Genomic DNA, 18,140 nt, shown 5'->3' with positions numbered 1-18,140 from the left:
CAGGCTGGTGGTCTTCGATGCTGTCCCGTGGGTGCTCTTGACCCCTCGGCTCTTGACCCTTGGCCACCCCTCTCCCGTGGAGGGAGGGAGGTTGGTTCTCTGAGTCGGCTTCATTACACTCACATCCCATCAGGGGAGGCAGGGGGAGCAGGGGGGAGAGGGTATTGGAGGCCGGGGTGTGGCTGTGTGGCACAGATGCTTCCGGTCGGCCCTGTTCCCTCCGCGTGGCCCCGAGGGGGTTAACGGCACTGGAACCGACCCGACCGGCCGGCCCTCTGTCTCCCTTCCGCCCCCTCCCCCTCCGGTTCCCTTCCTCTGGACTTCACATCCTGTGTTTGGGTTCCGGCCCACATACCTCTCTAATCTGAGAGGAGCGTCTGCTGGGGCTGCGCAGGCCAGGCTCTTTCCGGGCTGCGGCCCGCTGGGCCCTCCGGTCTGGCTGTCCCCCCTGCCCAGAGAGCACGCGGGTCACTGTGCTCCGGGTGTCCTGTTGTTCCTGACACCCCCCCCCTCCCCCGCCGGCCCCGCTGTGGGTGCTGCTGGGGACCTCGTCACCCTGCGGAGCCCTCCCCACTGCGGGGGCCCGTGTGCAGCGAGTGAGGAGCGCGGGGGCCCTCCAGCCTCCCACCCCCACTCTGGGTCGGTCACCAAGGGCAGGACTCTCGTGCCTTCCCTGCTAGGGATCTGAAGTGCTGTTCTTCCCGCAGGGCTCTTACTTAAGTGACTCTAAACTTACCTTGAGCCGGTCCCCCCCCCCACCCCCCCCCACCCCCCCCCACCCCCGGGGCAGAGCGGGAGCCCCTGCCCCCTTCCCCTACCTGCCCCTTCCAGAGGAGGAGTCCCAGGCTGACAGGATGAGGGAGGAGCAAGCCAAGAATCCAAATGGCTGGCGGCGGTGCTACAGGAACGAGACAGAACTCGGCGTAACAGCTGTCGGATTTCTGTGGGTGTGGGGAGACTGGGACCCCAGCTCAGGCCCGGACAGCGGGGACACGTGTGGACCCTGGAGCGCTCCTCCCGAAACCCCATCTCTGGATGTGCGCAGGCACAGGAGCTGGCAGCCTTGCCAGATGCCGTGTGGCGGCCAGACCTCTCTGTAGGCCGGTGCTGGAGCCCACTGACTTGTGGTCTAGGAGCGCCACGTCTCTGATGGCTGGCCCTCGTTTGTGCGTTGCTGGGAAATAGCCCTTAGTTTTTGGTCCCCGAGAGCCTGTGGGATCGCATGCTCCCTTCCCAGAGGTCCGAGGAGAAGGACTCGTGTTCTCAGGTCAGCTCTTTGTCCATGGGGCGGACCAGCGAGGCCACCAGTCCTGAAGTCCAGAGCAGCGTCCCCACGGCCAAGGCCACCGGTCAGAGTTGGCTCTTGGAGGCGAGTTGATCGCCTGAGCTGCCGCAGAGGCCCGACTGGGCCTGGCATTAGGCGGCCTTGGGATTTGGGATGGACTGTGTGCGTCTCCAGGCTCTGCCCCTGCCTTTCTGAACCGATCGACCAGATGCTTTCGGTGCCCTTGTGGGCAGCGGGGCCTGTCTTTCCCAAGGGCTGTCGCTGTGCCGGGGCTCCCTTCGGAAGGACCTTGTCGGGGCCTGGAGAGCCCCTTCTCCCCCTTGCATCACTGTGGCATCCAGCTAAAAGGTCCCTGGGGGGCCGGGTGAGCTGAAGATGTTGCTCTCTCGCTCTGCCCAGTTCAGTGGGGGTCCGGGGGGCAGGGGGGTGTTGGTCCAGGGCACAGTTAGCTGGGAGAAGGCCTGGCCAGAGGCCCTCTTCTGCTGTTGTTCTGAAGCCTCAAGATTTCCTTTGCCCCAAGCAGCCTCTGGCCTTTAGCCCGGTGCTCTCCTGTCCTGTGGCCCTGGGGAGGCTTGTTCCGGGCCCCTGAAGGCAGAGTGCACAGAACTGCCCCTGCCCCCTCCTGCTAAGCCGCTTGCCTTTGCAGCTTCTCTTGGAGGAGAGCTAGAAACAGGTTGGCCTTTGACCCTTTCTGGAATTCCAGGGCCCTGGGGGCCCCCTTTTACAAACTGCTACCACTTCCTTGATGACGTAAGCACACTGGCAGCTGCCTTTGCCTCTGGCCTAGAGCTGCTGGCTGTTCCTCCTCCTCCCCCCCCCCCCCACACCAGGGACCACCCCCCGGCTGCCTGCTCCCCACTTGCTCTGCCCTGGGCCCAGCAGCCTGGCTGCGGCCTGGAGCTCTGCTCCCACACTCGGCCTAGTTTCCTGTCCTTCCACTGCACAAAAAGATTTCCCTTTTCCCGCTCACCTCCTAGGCCCCCTTTAGGCCTTGATCAGCCCCCACCTGACACAGGCGCAGCTGGTCTGAGACGTCCTCGTTTCTGTGCCTGGTCATTGAGGTGAGGGGACCTGGGCCAGTCGTGGCACACCTTTGTCTCCCTAAGTTAGATGGATGTTGAGACCGCAGTCACGGAATGGGGCTCACCTTATCTGAAGCCATAAGTCATGTTCCAACCTAGCCATCCTGGTTATTTTCTTGGTCAAAGGTGTGAGAGCAGGCAAATCCTCACATGCCCAGAGCTGCTGCCTGAGAGAGCTCGCCAGTGACCAGGGCCGGTGAGGGGAGGCTGGGAGCTGCCCGCTCCCCCCCCTCCCCACCCCCCACCGCGCCCTTTTCCTGGACTTGTGTGGTGCTAAGCAGTGCTGGGGCCAGAGGCCAGAGGTGTGTGGCCTGGGGCCCGGCTGCCCATGGACCAGGCCAGCTTCTGTGGTAGGCCCTGCCAATATCCCCATCTCCACCAGAGCCCTGGGCTGAGGTCCTGGCTGGGCTGGGTTCAGGGAGTAGGCCGTGCCCCTGTTCAGTGTTCTTGTCTTCTGCCCCATGCACAGGGCTGCTGGGAATTGCCCTGGGGGTGTGGGGATGTTAGCTGATTCTTACTGTCTTGCTCTCAAGTGGCAGGATGCCTTTTTTCAGTCCAGAGAACTGAAAATTGGAGAAAAATGGGCTCTGGACCCTCGTCAAGCTTGTGTCCAAACGTCCCTACACTTTTTCTCCAGGGCTGGGGCCTGGGCTGGGGGCTCCCCAGTGGTCTGGAGGGTTCTTTTCATGTCTGGTCCCCAGATCCCCTCCCTCCCCGCAATGAGGTTGGGCTGCCTGCTCTCCTTCCCTTCCTTTCTCCCTCTCCCTCACGAATGAGTGAGGTCTAATTGTCACGGAGTGGGGGTCTTTGGACAGGAGGGGGTGGTCGGGAAGGGGTCGGAAGCCTTGCTTTTCCCTGAAGGCCTGGGTGCTCCTCTGAGATCATCCCCTTCCTGGGCCCTGGGGGGACACTTTGTGGGAACTATGCTGGTCCGAGCCTCCGGAGGTGTCCGGGGCTCCCCCGGAGGCCCGAGAGGCCGGGTGGGCCCCGGCAGGGGTGCGGTGCAGTCCTCACCTCTGCTCTCCCCCCCCCCCCCCCCCCCCACAGTGCCTGGAGAAGTTCCCTGTGATCCAGCACTTCAAGTTCGGGAGCCTGCTGCCCATCCATCCGGTCACCTCGTGCTAGGGGCTGAGCAGCCGGGGCCACCCAGGCCGCAGTTCCTGTGCCTGCCCTCCCCCGCCCCCTCCCTCTGTTCTTTCTGTTTGCTGAGAGGCTGCCTACTGGGGTGGGTGGTGAGTGTGGGGTTGACGGAGGCTCAGGGCATGAGGCCGAAGGACCCAAAGTGAAGGGAGAAGTGGGCCCTGTCTCCCTGTGGTGGGGAGGGTGTGCTCGGGCCCTGGTCCCGTGCTCGGCCTTCCTCTCCTCCTTCCTCTTCTGTCCAGTCCCGTCTGAGACCTGGGCTCTTCTGCACCGCTGGAAAGGGGAGGAGTTTGCGGTTTCCACTGCTTTCCTTTCCCAAGGCCTGTGGCCTTTCTAGGGGTTGGAGCGCTTGCTCCCTGTGGGGTGGGTCGGTTTCTGAAGCCATGTTTGGGTGGGTGCCTGGGGGTTCTGAAGGCTGCAGGCGGAGGCAGGCGGCCAGCCTGGGGTGGGGTCGGGGGGCCGAGAAGCATCGGCTGTGCTGGCCGGTGACCCTCCCAGCTCCTCTTCACGGCTGCCCCCTGGGCCTGCGGGCACCTGTGTCTAGTGCCTCCTCACTCTGGCTTCTCTGTTCTTTGGCCTTGGCTTTGCTGGGTTTCCTGGCCGGAGCCGGTCCTGTCCCCCTCTGCAAGGGTAGCCCCTGGGCGCTCGGGAGGGCCCTGGCAGGGCTTGCCCACTGGCTGAGTGGGTGAGGCCTGCCTTTCCAAAGTTTCTCAGGCTGGGAGGGGGTGGCTGAGACGCAGGGAGGGGCTCGGGGCCCGCTCTGGTTGTGGGGAGCCTGGATTCTTCTCACATCTTCCGTTCTGCTCCTAACTCCCTGCCGCTTGCTTCTCCAGGGCCCTTTGGCCCTGTTTGCCTGCCCTTCGGGGCGATGGGCCAGGGGCCACCGGAGCACTCAGCAGCGCCCCCTCCTTGTCCTCCCCTCTCCCCGAACTTACCCACTGGTTCTTCGGGTGAGGCAGCGATGGCCCCCCCCCCCCCCCCCCAAGCCCAGGCTTTGGCTGTGAGGATGGGCAGGGCCTGGCCAGGTGAGGGGATGCTGACATGACAGGTCCTGAGTTTTCTTCTAGGGCTGCTCCTGGGCCAGGCTCTTACAGGCTGTCCCCGGCCAAAGTCCAGGCCTGCCCTTCTCCAGACCCCTGGCCTTTATCTGGGTCCACATCCCCTGTGGGAAGGGGGAGCTCCCAAGAAGCACAATTCAGGGACTTGACCCTCACACCTGGGCCGATGGCCTGGGCAGAGGCCAGGACGGGAACCACGAGAGTCACAGAAATAGTTTTCCTAGGAGAGGTCCAGTGCTGGCCTCCCTCCCAGGGTCCAGATCACCGCCTTCCTGGCTCCTCTTGCCCTGCCCCCTCGGCCTCCCCTGGCCCCGTGCGCCTTCATTGCTGTTCGGATTAAAGCCTCTGTTTTGCACCTGTCACCTGTGTGAGGTGTGTCTTTCCATGCCACACGTTTATTGTTTCTCCACATGCCTGTTTGTCTCCCCATCGGGTCCCCTTCCCTCGGGCCATGGAGTCTGGGGCTGGGACTGTTTCAGCTGGTGTCTGGGCTAAGCTTTTCCTGGGCAGCCAGTGAACGTGCACCGGCCACCCAAGCAGGCTCTGGCGACTCCTGGCTGTCCCCACCCCCAGCTGCAAGGTCTTGTGTAAGTTATTGAATCTCTCTGAGCCTCAGTTTCCTCGTCTGCAAAATGGGGACCATCACAGGGTGATTGCCAGGAGTGAGTGAAGGATGTGAAGTCCTCCGCCCAGGGCCTGGCACAGAGCAAATGCCCTCGGTCACCATGGCCCTTCTAGATGAAGGCAGCCCCTGTGGACTCCAGGCTTGATGGGGGAGCCTTTGGACCGGACTTGGTTGCAACCCACGCACCGGCAGCTTTTAGGGATGCACCCCACCCCTTCTGTCCGTGTCGTGCTGGAGTTGGGATTTGGGGGGCTGCAGTACTCGAGGCTTCTTGGACCCTTCCTCGGACATACGTGTTTCTGGACTTGGTGTATAGATGAGTCTCCTCAGAGAATGAGCCCTTGGCCTTTCTCCTGGCCTTGGAGGCCTTGCCCAGGAGAGCCTGGTGGCCGGGAGCCAACCCCAGCCAACCTAAGGCCCGCTGCGCTGCTTACTAGCTGAGCGGCCCTCGTGATTGACTTTGTGTCTGAGCCTGGTTTCCTAATCTGAAGTATGGGCATAATGATACTCAGGCCAGGGATTGTGAGGACCCAGTCATTTCACAAGTGGTTACTGGCCGAATATTCCTTGTTCTAGCGTGGATGACGGCGGCCAACCCCAGAATACCAGAACGTTAGGTAGTGGTGGGTGTTAACGAAGCGAATAGCACAGTTCATTAGAGAGGGCGGCAGGCGCGGTTTACTTGAGCTACAGGGTTGGGAAGGGCACCTCGGAGGAGGCGCGAGTCTGAGTCCTGGAGAGAGCTGCAGGCTGAAGGGCGGGGGAGCAGCTGGGAGCCCAGCGCCCCAGTAGGGTTGGGGAGGGTACACACGTGGGTCAGGGAGGAGCAGGGTCTTAGGGGCTCCTCTCTGACAGGATTGGGATTTAGTGTCTGTGTATCCTCCGGGAAGCTGCTGGAGGGCTTTGCCAGTGCCAATGGCCTGGAGTATGTGGGGCAGGAGGGGAGGCGCTAGGACGGTGGGCGGCGTGGAGGTGGTGAGAAATGGTGGTCCCATTTGGGCTGTCTTTAGAGCTATCACCGACAGGAAGGAGGGTGTGAGAAGGACAAGAAGCCTTGAGCAGCCCCAATTCTCGGCCTGTGTAGCTTGATGCCATTTACTGAGGCGGGGGAGATGTGGCAAGAGGGATTTGGTGTTGGGGGCCCGGCGGATGCCTGTTAGCCTCGAAGGGGAGGCCTGGAGTAGGCATCTGGGTCTGCTGATCTAGAGCTGGGGGCGGGTCCAGCTGCTGAAATGGGCTAGGGAGTGGTCAGCACGCAATGGATCCCCCGCCCCGGGTCACCAAGGCAGGAGTGGGGGTGAAGGCGAGAAAAGAGGGCTGGCTGGTTCTGGGCATGGGGGGGTGGGAGACCCTGAAGGTCAGAGCCCTGGGCACGCGGCTGAGAGGACAGAATGGGCCCTGGGTCTTTGTGCCTCGCTCAGGGCTGCTTCAGTGGGGTGGGTGGCGGGTCGAAGAGGGCTGGGGAGGGAATGGGAATCAGACGAGGAGGAGCCACTGCTTCCGCGTCCCCACGAGGCCCCACGAGGGGCTCACGGAAGCACAGAGGTGGGGTCCCCGGTCCAAGCCCACCAGCCTGGAAGGAAGAGCGTGGAGCTGGATGGTCTGGTTGCTGAGCCACACACAACACCTCACTCCCCTCTCGCGGAGTTTTGTCGGAAAGGGAGCAGAGGTGGGGAAAGAGGGCGGGGGCTGGACGTCTGGGAAGGCTTTGCGAGAGGAGGATCATCAGGCCGGTTTGTGCTCCGTGTCCCTCACGTGCTGGAAATGGTCCAGGAGAGGGAGGCTGACGGCAGTGAGGGCCTTGAAAAGGTGCCAGGCTGCTTGTCCCTTATCAGAGGGAAGGCAGACCCTCTCCCCGACTCCCGTGTTGTTCCAGATTCACTTCTGCAAGGAAGTGTGAGCAAGGCCATCCGTGGGGTGGGATGGGCGGGAGATGGGGTATGTGGGGTATAGCTGGACACTGAGCACGTGGGCAGGATCTTCAGTGCAGGGTGGGGAAGCCCACCCAGGACCTGGGTGACGGGACGGGCGCTCAGCGGAAGCCGGCTGCATTTCTGTCCCCCCTTGAGGGTCAGCGGGCTTGAAGGGAGCCTGAGTGGGGCTGGCTCCCAGAGCTGGGGGTGGAGGTGTCGCCTGCCCCCCGTTCTGGGCCAGAGAGGCCCCAGAGAACACGCTGAACTCTGCAGCTGTGTTCCTGGCTCACAGGGGGCCGAAGCCAGGCCGTGGTCATGGGGGTGGGTGGGGGTTGTCGCTAGCAGAACCCCTGGCAGGAGCTGCGGTTGGAAGGAGAGCAAAGGTGTGCCCTAGACCTGCACCCAAGTCAGGCGACATGTTCTTGAGTTTAACAAGCAGTAAGCACATGCTGAGTACATGGCATTTGCAGGAATGTAGAGATGAAAAAGGCAAGATTCTTCCCTTTAGGAAACTTCCAGGGGTGCCTGGGTGGCTCAGTCGGTCAAACGTCCAGCTCTCGATTTCTTTGGCTCAGGTCACGATCTGATGGTTCGGGTGTTCGAGCCCTGTGTGGGTCTCTGCACTAACAGGGGACTGCTTGGGATTCTCTCTCTTCCTCTCTCTGCCCCTCCCCTGCTTGCTATCTCTCAAAATAAATCAATAAACTTAAAAAAAAAAAAAAAAAAAAAGAACTTCTAAACGGAGGCACCTGGCTGGCTTAGTCAGTGGAGTGTGTGACTCTTGAGCTTGGGGTTGTGAGTTCGAGTCCTATAACGGGTGTAAAGATGACTTTAAGAAGTCTTTAAAAAAAAAAAAAAAAGAAAGAAAGAAACTTCAACCTAGTGGGGGAAACAGAGGGATCTTGGGCCAGCCGTGGGGAGAAGCCGGAGGAGAGCCTCCAAGGGGAGCTCAGGTAAGGCTCCAAGGAGGAGATGGCATTTGAATGGGGCCTTGAATGATGGGCAGAGGACGAAGGGCCTTCCGGTGGGGCCTGCTGTGAGCAGAGGTGTGGCGGTGTGGGTCACAAGAGGCCGGGCTGGAAAAGCAGATGGGGGCTGGTCTGCAGAGGGCTCTGAACCTCTGTAAGAGGCTCCCATAATGCACATCCCCTCGACACAACACAACTGCATGTAATTATCAGCAAAACGTATGCTTAACGTCTGTCTGCGCGGCTAGTAGATGGGCCCCAGGAAGACAGGGACCTGCTCGATGCTGGATCCCTGAGCCAGTGAGACTGGTGTGCAGGAGGCACCCTGTAAATATGGTATCAGTTGCCAGGAAGGATGCTTAATTGGTGCCTCTGTGTGTGTGTGTGTGTGTGTGTGTGTGTCAGAGAGACAGAGACAGAGAAGAGACAGAGCCAGACTGGGTTTTAGGAAGAACTGACAGCTATTTGGGTGCTGGGTCAGAAGCTGGTGCCAGGGATGGGGCTGGGGACTCGGCCCAGGTCAGAAATGTGGGAGGCCGTCTGCAGGGCAGAGAGAGGCCCTGGGCTGGGAAGGGGGAGATCCAGGTAAGACCTGGTGGCAAGGGAGAGGGATGAGTTCTCGGTGGCCCAGGGGACCGCCGCTGGGGTGGGTGTGGGTATGCTCAGCTGTGGGGGCTGAGTTTGAGGAGCTCTGTAGGGTAGACATCTGGACCTGGCTGGTGGCGAGCCTGGCAGGGCTGCTGAGACCCAGGTCCCGGTGGGGTGGGGGAGCCCGGGCTGCAGGGACTTCCAGGAGCCCTTGTTCCCGGGCCCTGCCGGCAGTGCTCCAGCCCCCAAGCTCCCTTCCTTCCGTGCTCTGTGGGTTCCAGCTGCTCTGGCCTCCTTTCTGTCCCTCAGACTCCCTGGACCACCGAACAGTAGGATCTGGCGCTCTTCCCAGAACCCCGTTCCCCGCTGGGAATCCGTGGTCATCCTTCAGAGCTCAGCTGAGGCCGAACTTCCTTTGAGAGCCCTTCCCTGGCCCCTGCATCTCCCATGGCCACCTGCCTGTCCCCGCTCTGAGCACTCAGCCCACCCTGGCTGTGGGGGCTACATGTATGGCGGTGGCAGCCCCAGATCTTTAGGTGGGGGGACGTTAGAGGCACAGCCACTTAATTGGAAGGTGGGGTGATAAGGGACTGTTTGCAGACACAGCTTCTCTTTACGTGGGGTTCCTTGATGGGGGCTGAGGCCTACCCCTACACACGGCACTCACCGTCGCTGTTCCTGGCATGTCCGGCCTGTCTCCTGGCACCCCTAGGAGGGTGCCGCACGCTGTGGGGCCTGGGACGCATCTGGGAACGGCCGCCACGAGTCCGAGCCTTCCTCGTGGAGGGATGGCGTCGGTGCGGAAATGGGCCACGGCTGCCGGGAGAGTCTGGCGGGGAGAGAGGAGGCTGGGATGCAGGGAGGCCAGATGGCTGGTATGGGGACCTCAGAACAGTTTTGAGGGCCCTGGGGCCGAGGCAGAAGTGTGGAGAGAGAGAGAAAGGAGGGTGTGGTCTGAGAAAGAAAGGAGAGAGGGAAGCCTTGGGAAACCTGAAGACAGCTGCAGCTGAGGACCCGGCGACCTCGTGGGGCCAGATGGGGCCGGAGAGGCCCAGGTCGGGGCTGAGCTCGCATCGGTTCACTCACTTGGCAAACGTCGCTGGAGGCTTGTCTGCTCCCAAGCCGGGTGCCGGGCGCTGGGATGCTACAGTGGGCAAGACAGACTGGGCCCTTCCTCCTGGAGCGTATCCTGGCATGACTTGCCCTGATGAGACACTCGAACTGCCCCGTGTGTCCAACAGTTGGGGATTATCAGAAGCAGGACGGAACAGTCATACGGTGAGCCCTCAGCTGATGCGCGTCTCCGTCTATTCTTCGGGAGAGGCTCTTGTGACCCGTTAGTTGCCAAGCCGGCAAAACAGCTCCAATGACTGTAGGAAAAGTATAACTCCTTTTTGTAAGAAAGCCAACCATCTACATTTTGATCCATCCGTCTCTCTGTCCATCCACACGGACAAAGGGCCGGGAGGCCGTCTCTCCAGGTGCTTATCTTTGGGCGGTGGGGCTATGAGGGTTTTCACGCAACCCTTGCTGCCTTTCCTGCTCCCGAAAAACAGTTCTGAAAATGTTAAACGTTAGTGAACCACAAAAGAAAGAGAAAGTGATTGTGGGTAAGTTTTAACTTTGCCTTTTGGTTTTCATTTTTGAATTCTAAGTCTTTCTATGGTGTCCACATGCTATTTTGTAGTAGGAAAAAAAAAAAACAACTGATCAAGTGTTCCCCTTAAAGAGCACGGAGTCTGGTGCACCTCTGGCAGAGAGGCAGGAGGGCGAGAAGGAAGGAGGGGACCTACTCAGATATGTGGGACAAAGGATGGGAGGTGAGCTTTCAGCGCAGGGTATGGCTCAGAGCAACCCCCCCCCCCCGCCAGAGTCGAGGTGCCCTTCTCCCGTCCCCAGCCTGGAGTGGGGACTGTGGCGGTGATAAACAAGGGAGGAATGGTTCCATTTCCCAGTGCCTGCAGCCCTACTGCAAAGCCCTACGGCTTGAGTCCCCACTCAGCAGAGGAGCGGAGCCCGGAGCCCCGGCTTCGTCCACCACCGCCCTCTGAGCAGGGGGTGTGGAGGGCACTGTGCCCAGCACCACAGGGACCCGGGACAGGACGGGGTCTCTAGGGAACACAGTGGCAGCGAGGTCTCGGGAATCAGGCAGATCTGTGTGACCTTGGACAAAGGTCTTCACCTCTCTGAGCCTCTCCGGTCTCGCATCTGTGCGTCCCGCCTCTCGGAACCTTGGCAGCGAGAAACTGGCATGAAGTCGGTGCCCCGCAAGCAGGAAGAAGTGGGAAGTGCACCCCCCTCACAGGGCGGCCGGCCGTGCCCTTGACTCTGGTCTCAGCGCTCTCCCCTCTATCCACTGCCACCGCTCCGGGACACCAAGCACCCGCTCCGGCTGGACCTGTGCCGACCTCTAGGTATGGGTGTGGACAAGTCCCTTTTCCCTCCTCCTGTGCTTGGGACTATGTTGGGGCTTTTCAGAAGGGACACCGGCAAGGCAGGCGGGAGTGCAGATGCCCCTTCCCCAGATAACCGGAGTCCAGCCTCAGTTGGACCAGGCTGCTCAGACCTCCACTTGGGGGCTTTGGGGGGTTGGTCTGATCTCTGGGCAGACTCTTCTAGGGTCTCTGCCGGGGATGGGGAGTGGAGTGGTCCAAGTGTGCCTGGGCTCTGGAGTCAGCTCTTCTGCTTGCCCTTGTGTGACCTTGAGCCAGTGGCTTAACCTGTCGGAGCCCCAGTTTCCTCAGGTATAAATTGGGGACAAATCAATTTGGTCTTACAGGGGTGACTGCACGATCTTTTGAAGGGGAACCAGTCAGTGCAGGGCTCTGCCTACATTAGCTCATTCAGTCTTCACGAGCCACCCGTGGCAGGGGTCGCAGTGACGGAGGCATAGAGGGCGAGGGCGTCCTCGGCAAGAGGTATGCACCCCCAGGCTGTCGGGCCCCAGCACGGACATCCTCGCCACTGAGTTCGGTGATGGCGTCGACTCCCCGTGGAGGTTTTAGAAGGACACGGGAGAGCGTTTAGGGAACAACGGGGCCTGACGACAGGGTGGGGGAGGCTTGCTGGTGGGCGTCGAGGGCCCCCGGGAAGGCTCTGAGGTGTAGCTGGTGGGGGTGGGGGGCTCGTCCCATTGCTGCCTGCTGACCCCGGGCCCAACCTCCGGCCTGGACCATGCTGGCCTGGTGAGTCCTCCGTGCACATTCCTTACCCCCCCCCCCCCATGTCCCCACCTGCCACTGCTGCTCCAGGCCCCAGCAGCTGCCTGCACCCTGACCCTTCAGGCTGTCCCCAAGAGGCCTTGGGGCTGGTGGCTCCTGAGCCCAGCCTGTGTGTCTGTGTGAGGTGCTTAAAAGCATGTCTCACTTCAATCCTCACTATGGGCCGACTATGTCCCCATTTCACAGAGGAGGAAACTGAGACCCTGGTGGGTGAAGACACTGGCTCGCCAGGGAGGTGCTGGTCTCTTTCCTGCTGAAGCTCACACTCCCGTAGCCCCTCCCTGGGCCTTACCTGAAACTGCCGGGTGGCCCTGGCTGCCTTGCGCTGTCGCCACTCAGGCGGCCCGAGAGCCCTCCCCCCCACCCCCCCACCGCATCAGCGTCCATCCCTCCAGGACCGGCAGACCCTGGCCCTATCTGAGAGGCACCCACTTCCAGAGCCCCATTTCTTTCTGGGAGGCAGAGCCAGCCACACAAAGACAAGGAAGAGGCAGGATGGCAAGGACAGTAATGACAGTTCTGGCTCATAGCCATGTGTCAGCCTGCAGGACAGCTTTCCACGCGCCCTCACGGAGTCCCCAGGGTGAGCTGAGAAAGTGGCATCACCCGCATCGTAGGGATGAGGAAGCCGGGGGGGGGGGGGGAGGGGGGAGGGGACGCGCACAAGGTCTCCAGCTCACCCTGTGAGTCAGGATGGACCCTGACTTTGTCTGACGCGGGAGCTACGTTGTCAGCATGATGAGGCACTTCCTGCTGGGCAAGAGAAAGACTTCTCCTCTGTCGTGGAAATTGCCTGTGGCCAGTGGGCTCCCGATTGTCCTCCACTTCCGGGCAGCCCATCTCTGGACAGCAACCGTCAGGCCCCAAGTCCATGCATTAGCCTCTCTTCCATTCCCCAAAGTCAACCCGCAAACGGGCCCCGTGGGGTCCCTCTCCAGATTATAACCCACAACTGTCCGCTTCTCCCCTGCCTGCCCTGTGTCATCTCAGCCGCTCCCAGCTCTCACTAGACTGGTGTGGCAGCCTCCTCTCTGGTCTCCTGACTCCACTCTGCCCTCTAAGTCCCCTCATATTCTTCCAGTGGGCTTCTCACTGCTGGCGGATCAATCCACCACGGGATCTGACTCCTCTGGTCCTTGTGCTCTGCCCCACTTCCTGTGCTCCAGTCACACTGCTCTCCCCCTGGCCCTCTAAGATGCCAAACTCCTTCCTGCCCCAGGGCATTTGGACCTGCTGTTTCCTCTGCTGGGACTGCTCGGGCTCCAGGGTGAGCAGTGGCTCTGTCTGGTAGCTCAGGGCTCAGCTCAAGTGACGCCACCTCCAAGGGGCCCTCCCTGCTTTCTCTGAGTTGCTGCTGAGGGAGCCTCCACCAGGCCAGCTCTTCTCCCACTTGCCTTCTGTTCTAGTTGCCTGTAGGACACTCATCACGATCGGAATTTACTATTGATTTGTTTACTTGGTTGTCATCGCTCTGAGGAGAATGTAAAGCTCGGTTGGAGGGCAGGAAGCAGGTTGATTGTGGTCACCACTGAATCTCCAGGGCCTGGAATAGTGACTGCCCCAGCGTAGGTGGGTGCCCAATACCTATTTGTTGAGTGAATGAATGCATAGAAAAATCCTAGAAAAATCTGGATAACAGGTGCTAGATGGAGCCCTGGGTGCCGGGTCGTCCCTCCCCAGACAACTCTAATGCAGGAGCCCTGGGACCCCACGGAGGGCCACCCGGGCAGGATGGCTTCCCAGTGTCCTAGGCTCTGGAGTTTTGTGCTTCTGTGGTTCACACGGCACCCTCGAGGCCGACGGTGTGAACTTGGCCTTGAGTAGGCTGGGTTTCAGGGAGATCCCAAAGGGCAGAGAGGCAAAGCGGGAAGGAAAGACACCGAGCGAGAGCTGCCCTTCTTTTGGTAATAGATGCCACCCTGCATCGCAGGGCAAGTGTCCATCCTGGCACTGAAGCCCCTGGCACAGACCGCCCACTTGCCTCTCCACATCTGAGGCCTCCCCACCCCCACCCCTGGGCCTCCTCTGTTTCATTGATGGAGGCCAGGGTTCATTCACAGCCGCCTTCCCCATGCCTGCCTGATCCACAGGAAGTGGGGCCGTTGAGCCAATGGAAGTTTATTGAGCACCTTCCGTGTGTGAGGCTCTGTTCTCTCCAGATGCAGGAGCCAATGAGTTCAAGGGAGTGAGAGCAAGGGCAGTGTGGTGGTGGTGGTGGTGGGGGGGGGGGGAGTTGGAGGGGCAGCAGGCCAGAGTAAGCCCCCCCTTTTTTTTTTTAAAGTTTATTTATTTTGAGAGAGGGAGGGAGAGAGACAGAGAGAGAGAGAGTGAGCTGGGGAGGGGCAGAAAGAGAGAGAGAGAGAAAGAAAGAATCCCAAGCAGCCTCCGCAGGGACAGTGTGTGCCTGACTTGGGGCTCGAACCCATGAGCCATGAGATCATGACCTGATCCAAGATCAAGAGTCAGATGCTGAACTGACTGAGCCAACCAGGTCCCCCCCCCAAAATTCAGTTTTTTTAATTTAAAAAATGTTTATTTTTGAGAGAGAGAGGGAGAGAGAGAGAGAGAGAGTGCAAGCAGGGGATGAGCAGAGAGAGAGAGAGGGAGACACAGAATCCGAAGCAGGCTCCAGGCTCTGAGCTGTCAGCACAGAGCCTGATGCGGGGCTTGAACTCACAAACCCTGAGATCGTGACCTGAGCCAAAGTCGGACGCTCAACCGACTGAGCCACCCAGGCACCGTCAAAATTGTTTTTTAAGTAATCTCTCCACCCAAAGTGGGGTTCGAACTCACAGTCCCGAGATCGAGTCACACACTCTGCCCACTGAGCCAGCCAGCTGCCCCTGTTCTCTCTTTTAAACTAAGCATAAGGAGTGTGTAGAGGAAGGACAGCGTTGAGGGGAGGAGGGGTTGGTGGCTGGACAGTCCCCATTCCTCTGGGAATGGAATCCCTCTTCCCCATGGAGCACCCCTTGGGAGGCGCTGAGGTGGGCTGACCAATCCCCTAGTCTTAGGGATGGACACATGCCCAGACCTGACCAATCAGAGGGCTCCTGCCTCCTCATCTGCTGTGATTGGCTCAGAAATGAGCATGTGACCCAGGCTGTGCAGGTGAGTGCGATCCGTGGTACTTCCTGTTGGAGCTATTGGGTAGATGCCCCTTGTGCCGGGCTTCTGGGACGGTGTTGTCCTGGGGACGCTAGTGGCAGGGCCAGCTGTGTCCTTGTGGGGCCCAGCCAAATGCGGGGCCCTTTGCCGGAAAAGCGGGAAAAAGTGCCATTAAAAGTACATAGAACGCTTTTACTTCTACAGGCTCTCTCCCAACTTGTCACGGTGTCTTCTGTTTGCTGCTTAATGTCATTCTACGTAAAGAAAAATAAAAATTTTAAATGACTAGCATGAATTTTACCATTCATCTCCATATTGTGCAATAGCGGTTTTAAATGCAAAACCAGAGCGTTTCGTTCCTGTGCAGAATCGCCAAAAGTATGCAATTTTTTATTTCGTGGCTTGTCCCCGAGGGTGCCTTGAGCTGGCCAGAGAAGACAAACACAAGGCAGTCCCCGGAGGGCTACAGGAGGAGGAAGAAGATCCTTGACCACACAAAGCTGCTTCAGGGAGTGCTATTGGGCTTGGGGATACTGCAGACCCTCCCAGGCACCCTGCCACCCCTGCCATGGGTGCCCAAGTGCATGCTGCCAATCCTGGGCAGTGATGGCCGCTGGCACACCCCCCAATACCTGACCCCCACCCTCCCTGTGCCTGTACCCGGGGTGGAGGGCATCAGTGGAGGGGGAGGCCAGGCGGGGCCACGGTGCCAGGGGGTAAGGGGGAGCTGAGAACCTGTCCCGGGGAGGCAGGGAGGTGGCAGGAGGCAGGACAGCACATGGCTTGAAGCTCCAAGTTCTTGGCGCGTGCTCCATTGTCCCATCAGATGTCACTTACAAAACACAGATTCAAAGACAAATGGTTATGGATTTCAAGACAGCAGCTGCAGAGCGTTAAACCCCAAGCATGGGGTCCTTTGAACGTGAGGCCCTGTGTGACCACACTGGTCACAGGCCTGTGAAGCTGGGCCTGGCCGGTGGCCATCTTGCCCACGCCCCAGAGCAAACTGAAGGAGAGGCCAAGGAGAGACGGGATGTCCATCCATTCGGAATGTCTGCAGGCCAGAGATCTAACTGCCTTCCCCATGAGGACCTCTTCTGTTCTCAGCCAGGTCCTTTATCTGTCTCAGAACTCCAGTTCTTTCTCGGGAGAAAGGGAGGCTTTATTCCTCAGCCTTCCCAGCATTCCCCAGGCTGGTTGATGTGGGTGTAGAAGGAGAGCCTCAAGTTCCACCCCGGGTTGTGTGTGCGTGCGTGTGTGTGCGTGTGTGTGTGTGTGTGTGTGTGTGTGTGGTGTCCTGGAGGGTGACTGGAGGTGGGGGAATAAACCTGGGAAGGGTGCATGGGAATGTTCAAGAAACTTCAGGAAATGACTGGGGTGGGGGCAAGAGGGGGAGGGGTTAGAGATGGAGGGGACTAGGGGCGGGGGAAGGGCCTGGCTAGGGGAAGGCAGGCCATCTCTCACCAACTATTTTCCCTTTAAACCACTCCTTAGGGGGCGCCTGGGTGGCTCAGTGGGTTAAGCCTCAGATGATTGATTTCAGCTCAGGTCATGATCTCACAGGTTGTGGGATTGAGCCCCACATTGGGCTCTTCGCTCACAGAATGGAGCCTGCTTGGAATTTTCTGTCTCTCTCTCTCTCTGCCCCTCCCCAACTTGTGCTCTCTCTCTCTCTCTCTCTCAAAATAAATAAATAAACATTAAAAAAAAAATTAAAAATAAGGGCGCCTGGGTGGCTTAGTCGGTTAAGTATCTGACTTTGCTCGGGTCATGATCTCAAGGTCTGTGAGTTCGAAGCCTGAATCGGGCTCTGTGCTGAGAGCTCAGAGCCTGAATCCTACTTCAGATGCTGTGTCTCCTTCTCTCTGCCCCTCCTCCGCTCATGTTCTGTCTCTCTGTCTCTCTCCCTCAAAAATAAACATTAAAAAAATTTTTTTTGAAAAAAAAATAAATAAAATGAATGGGACGGATAGCCCATCCACTCATCCATCCATCCATTCATTCAATCACCAAGCATACATCCTGAATGAAATTGTTAAACACACCTTGGGTAAATGTTGACTGTCGGGTATAGCCAGACCTTGAAGATACTTAGGCACCTTCCTGGAGACTAGCATATTTGAAAACACGACTGCCGATCATGGAAAGACACACGCACACAAAATCCAACAAAGTTTAAAGTGTATGGGGCACTCTCTCTGCCCTCCTTCCCTGGCCTCAGAGTTAAAAAGATCTCAGTGTGGGTCTCTCTTGAAAAAGATACATCATCGGAATTCTTTGATCGTCAATTTTGTTCGGAGTCAGTCAGTAGAGTCAGTAGAAAGCCTGTTCTGCATCTTGCAGTGAAAGCTTATTATCTGCGCAGAGCTGAGTGGTGACAATATCAAAACTCTTGCTTATCGGGGACGTACTGTGTTACCAGGTGAGGTGTTCTAGAAGGCTCACTGCACAGGTGAGTTCTCATGCACATCCTCATTTTGTGGACAGGGGACTGGAGACTTGGAGAGGGGAAGTGAAGAGCCTGTTCCCTAGAAAGTGACAGAACCCAGTTTGCACTCCGGCCTGTGTGGCTCTGGAGGCTGAACTGGAACCACAAGGCTGGGCTCTGGACGGGCGTCCCCAGTGGGGGTGGCCTCGGGAAGCCCTCGGTTGCCAGGCCTTAGGTGTGCTGGTCCCCCTTTGCTCATCTGGTATTACAACTTCCAGGGAGGGGATGTCACACAAGGAACACTCATGTGGCCCTGGGACAACCCTGCCACCGTCCCTCTTTGCTGAGGGTCCTTGGATGCCTGCGTCTATGGGGCTCAATCCTTTAGGAGGAGGGACAGAGCTCCAACTGGCCTGGAGCCTCAGCCTGCCCAGCGTGACCAGGGAAACTGACCCGGACTGTGGTTGTACTGGTTTATCTCCTCCCTCTGCCCCTCCCCCCACTGACCTGGGGAAAGGAAGGAAGTTCCTACGCCAGTAATCATACCATTTCTCGGGTGCTTGCTGGGTGCCAGACACGGCTCAAAGTTCCTTCGTGGGTCATAACCGCATCCTCCTGTCCCTGCCTTCTTTTCTGGTCCCATTTCTTGCCACTGACCCCCTTGCCCTCTGCCTCGGCCATGCGAGCTGTCTTCCTGGGCCTCCCACACACCGAAGTAGCTCCT

The 18,140-nt window shown here is 59.2% G+C and overlaps 1 protein-coding gene across 1 annotated transcript in view; it reads left to right on the top strand.

The window, feature by feature from the left end:
- The window catches only part of PTPA (protein phosphatase 2 phosphatase activator), a 30,259-nt gene extending 25,334 nt beyond the window's left edge, over positions 1-4,925 (top strand). The window contains exon 10 of the mRNA XM_027035361.2: positions 3,415-4,925. Coding sequence (XP_026891162.1) covers positions 3,415-3,492 — 78 coding nt within the window. The 3' untranslated portion in view covers positions 3,493-4,925. The remainder of the gene's footprint in view (positions 1-3,414) is intronic.
- Positions 4,926-18,140: the final 13,215 nt, after the last annotated feature.

This window comes from Acinonyx jubatus, chromosome D4 (assembly GCF_027475565.1).
Source record: "Acinonyx jubatus isolate Ajub_Pintada_27869175 chromosome D4, VMU_Ajub_asm_v1.0, whole genome shotgun sequence".
Lineage (NCBI taxonomy): Eukaryota > Metazoa > Chordata > Mammalia > Carnivora > Felidae > Acinonyx > Acinonyx jubatus.
The sequence above is the reverse complement of the archived record's forward strand: the minus strand, read 5'-3'. Positions and strand labels throughout refer to the sequence as shown.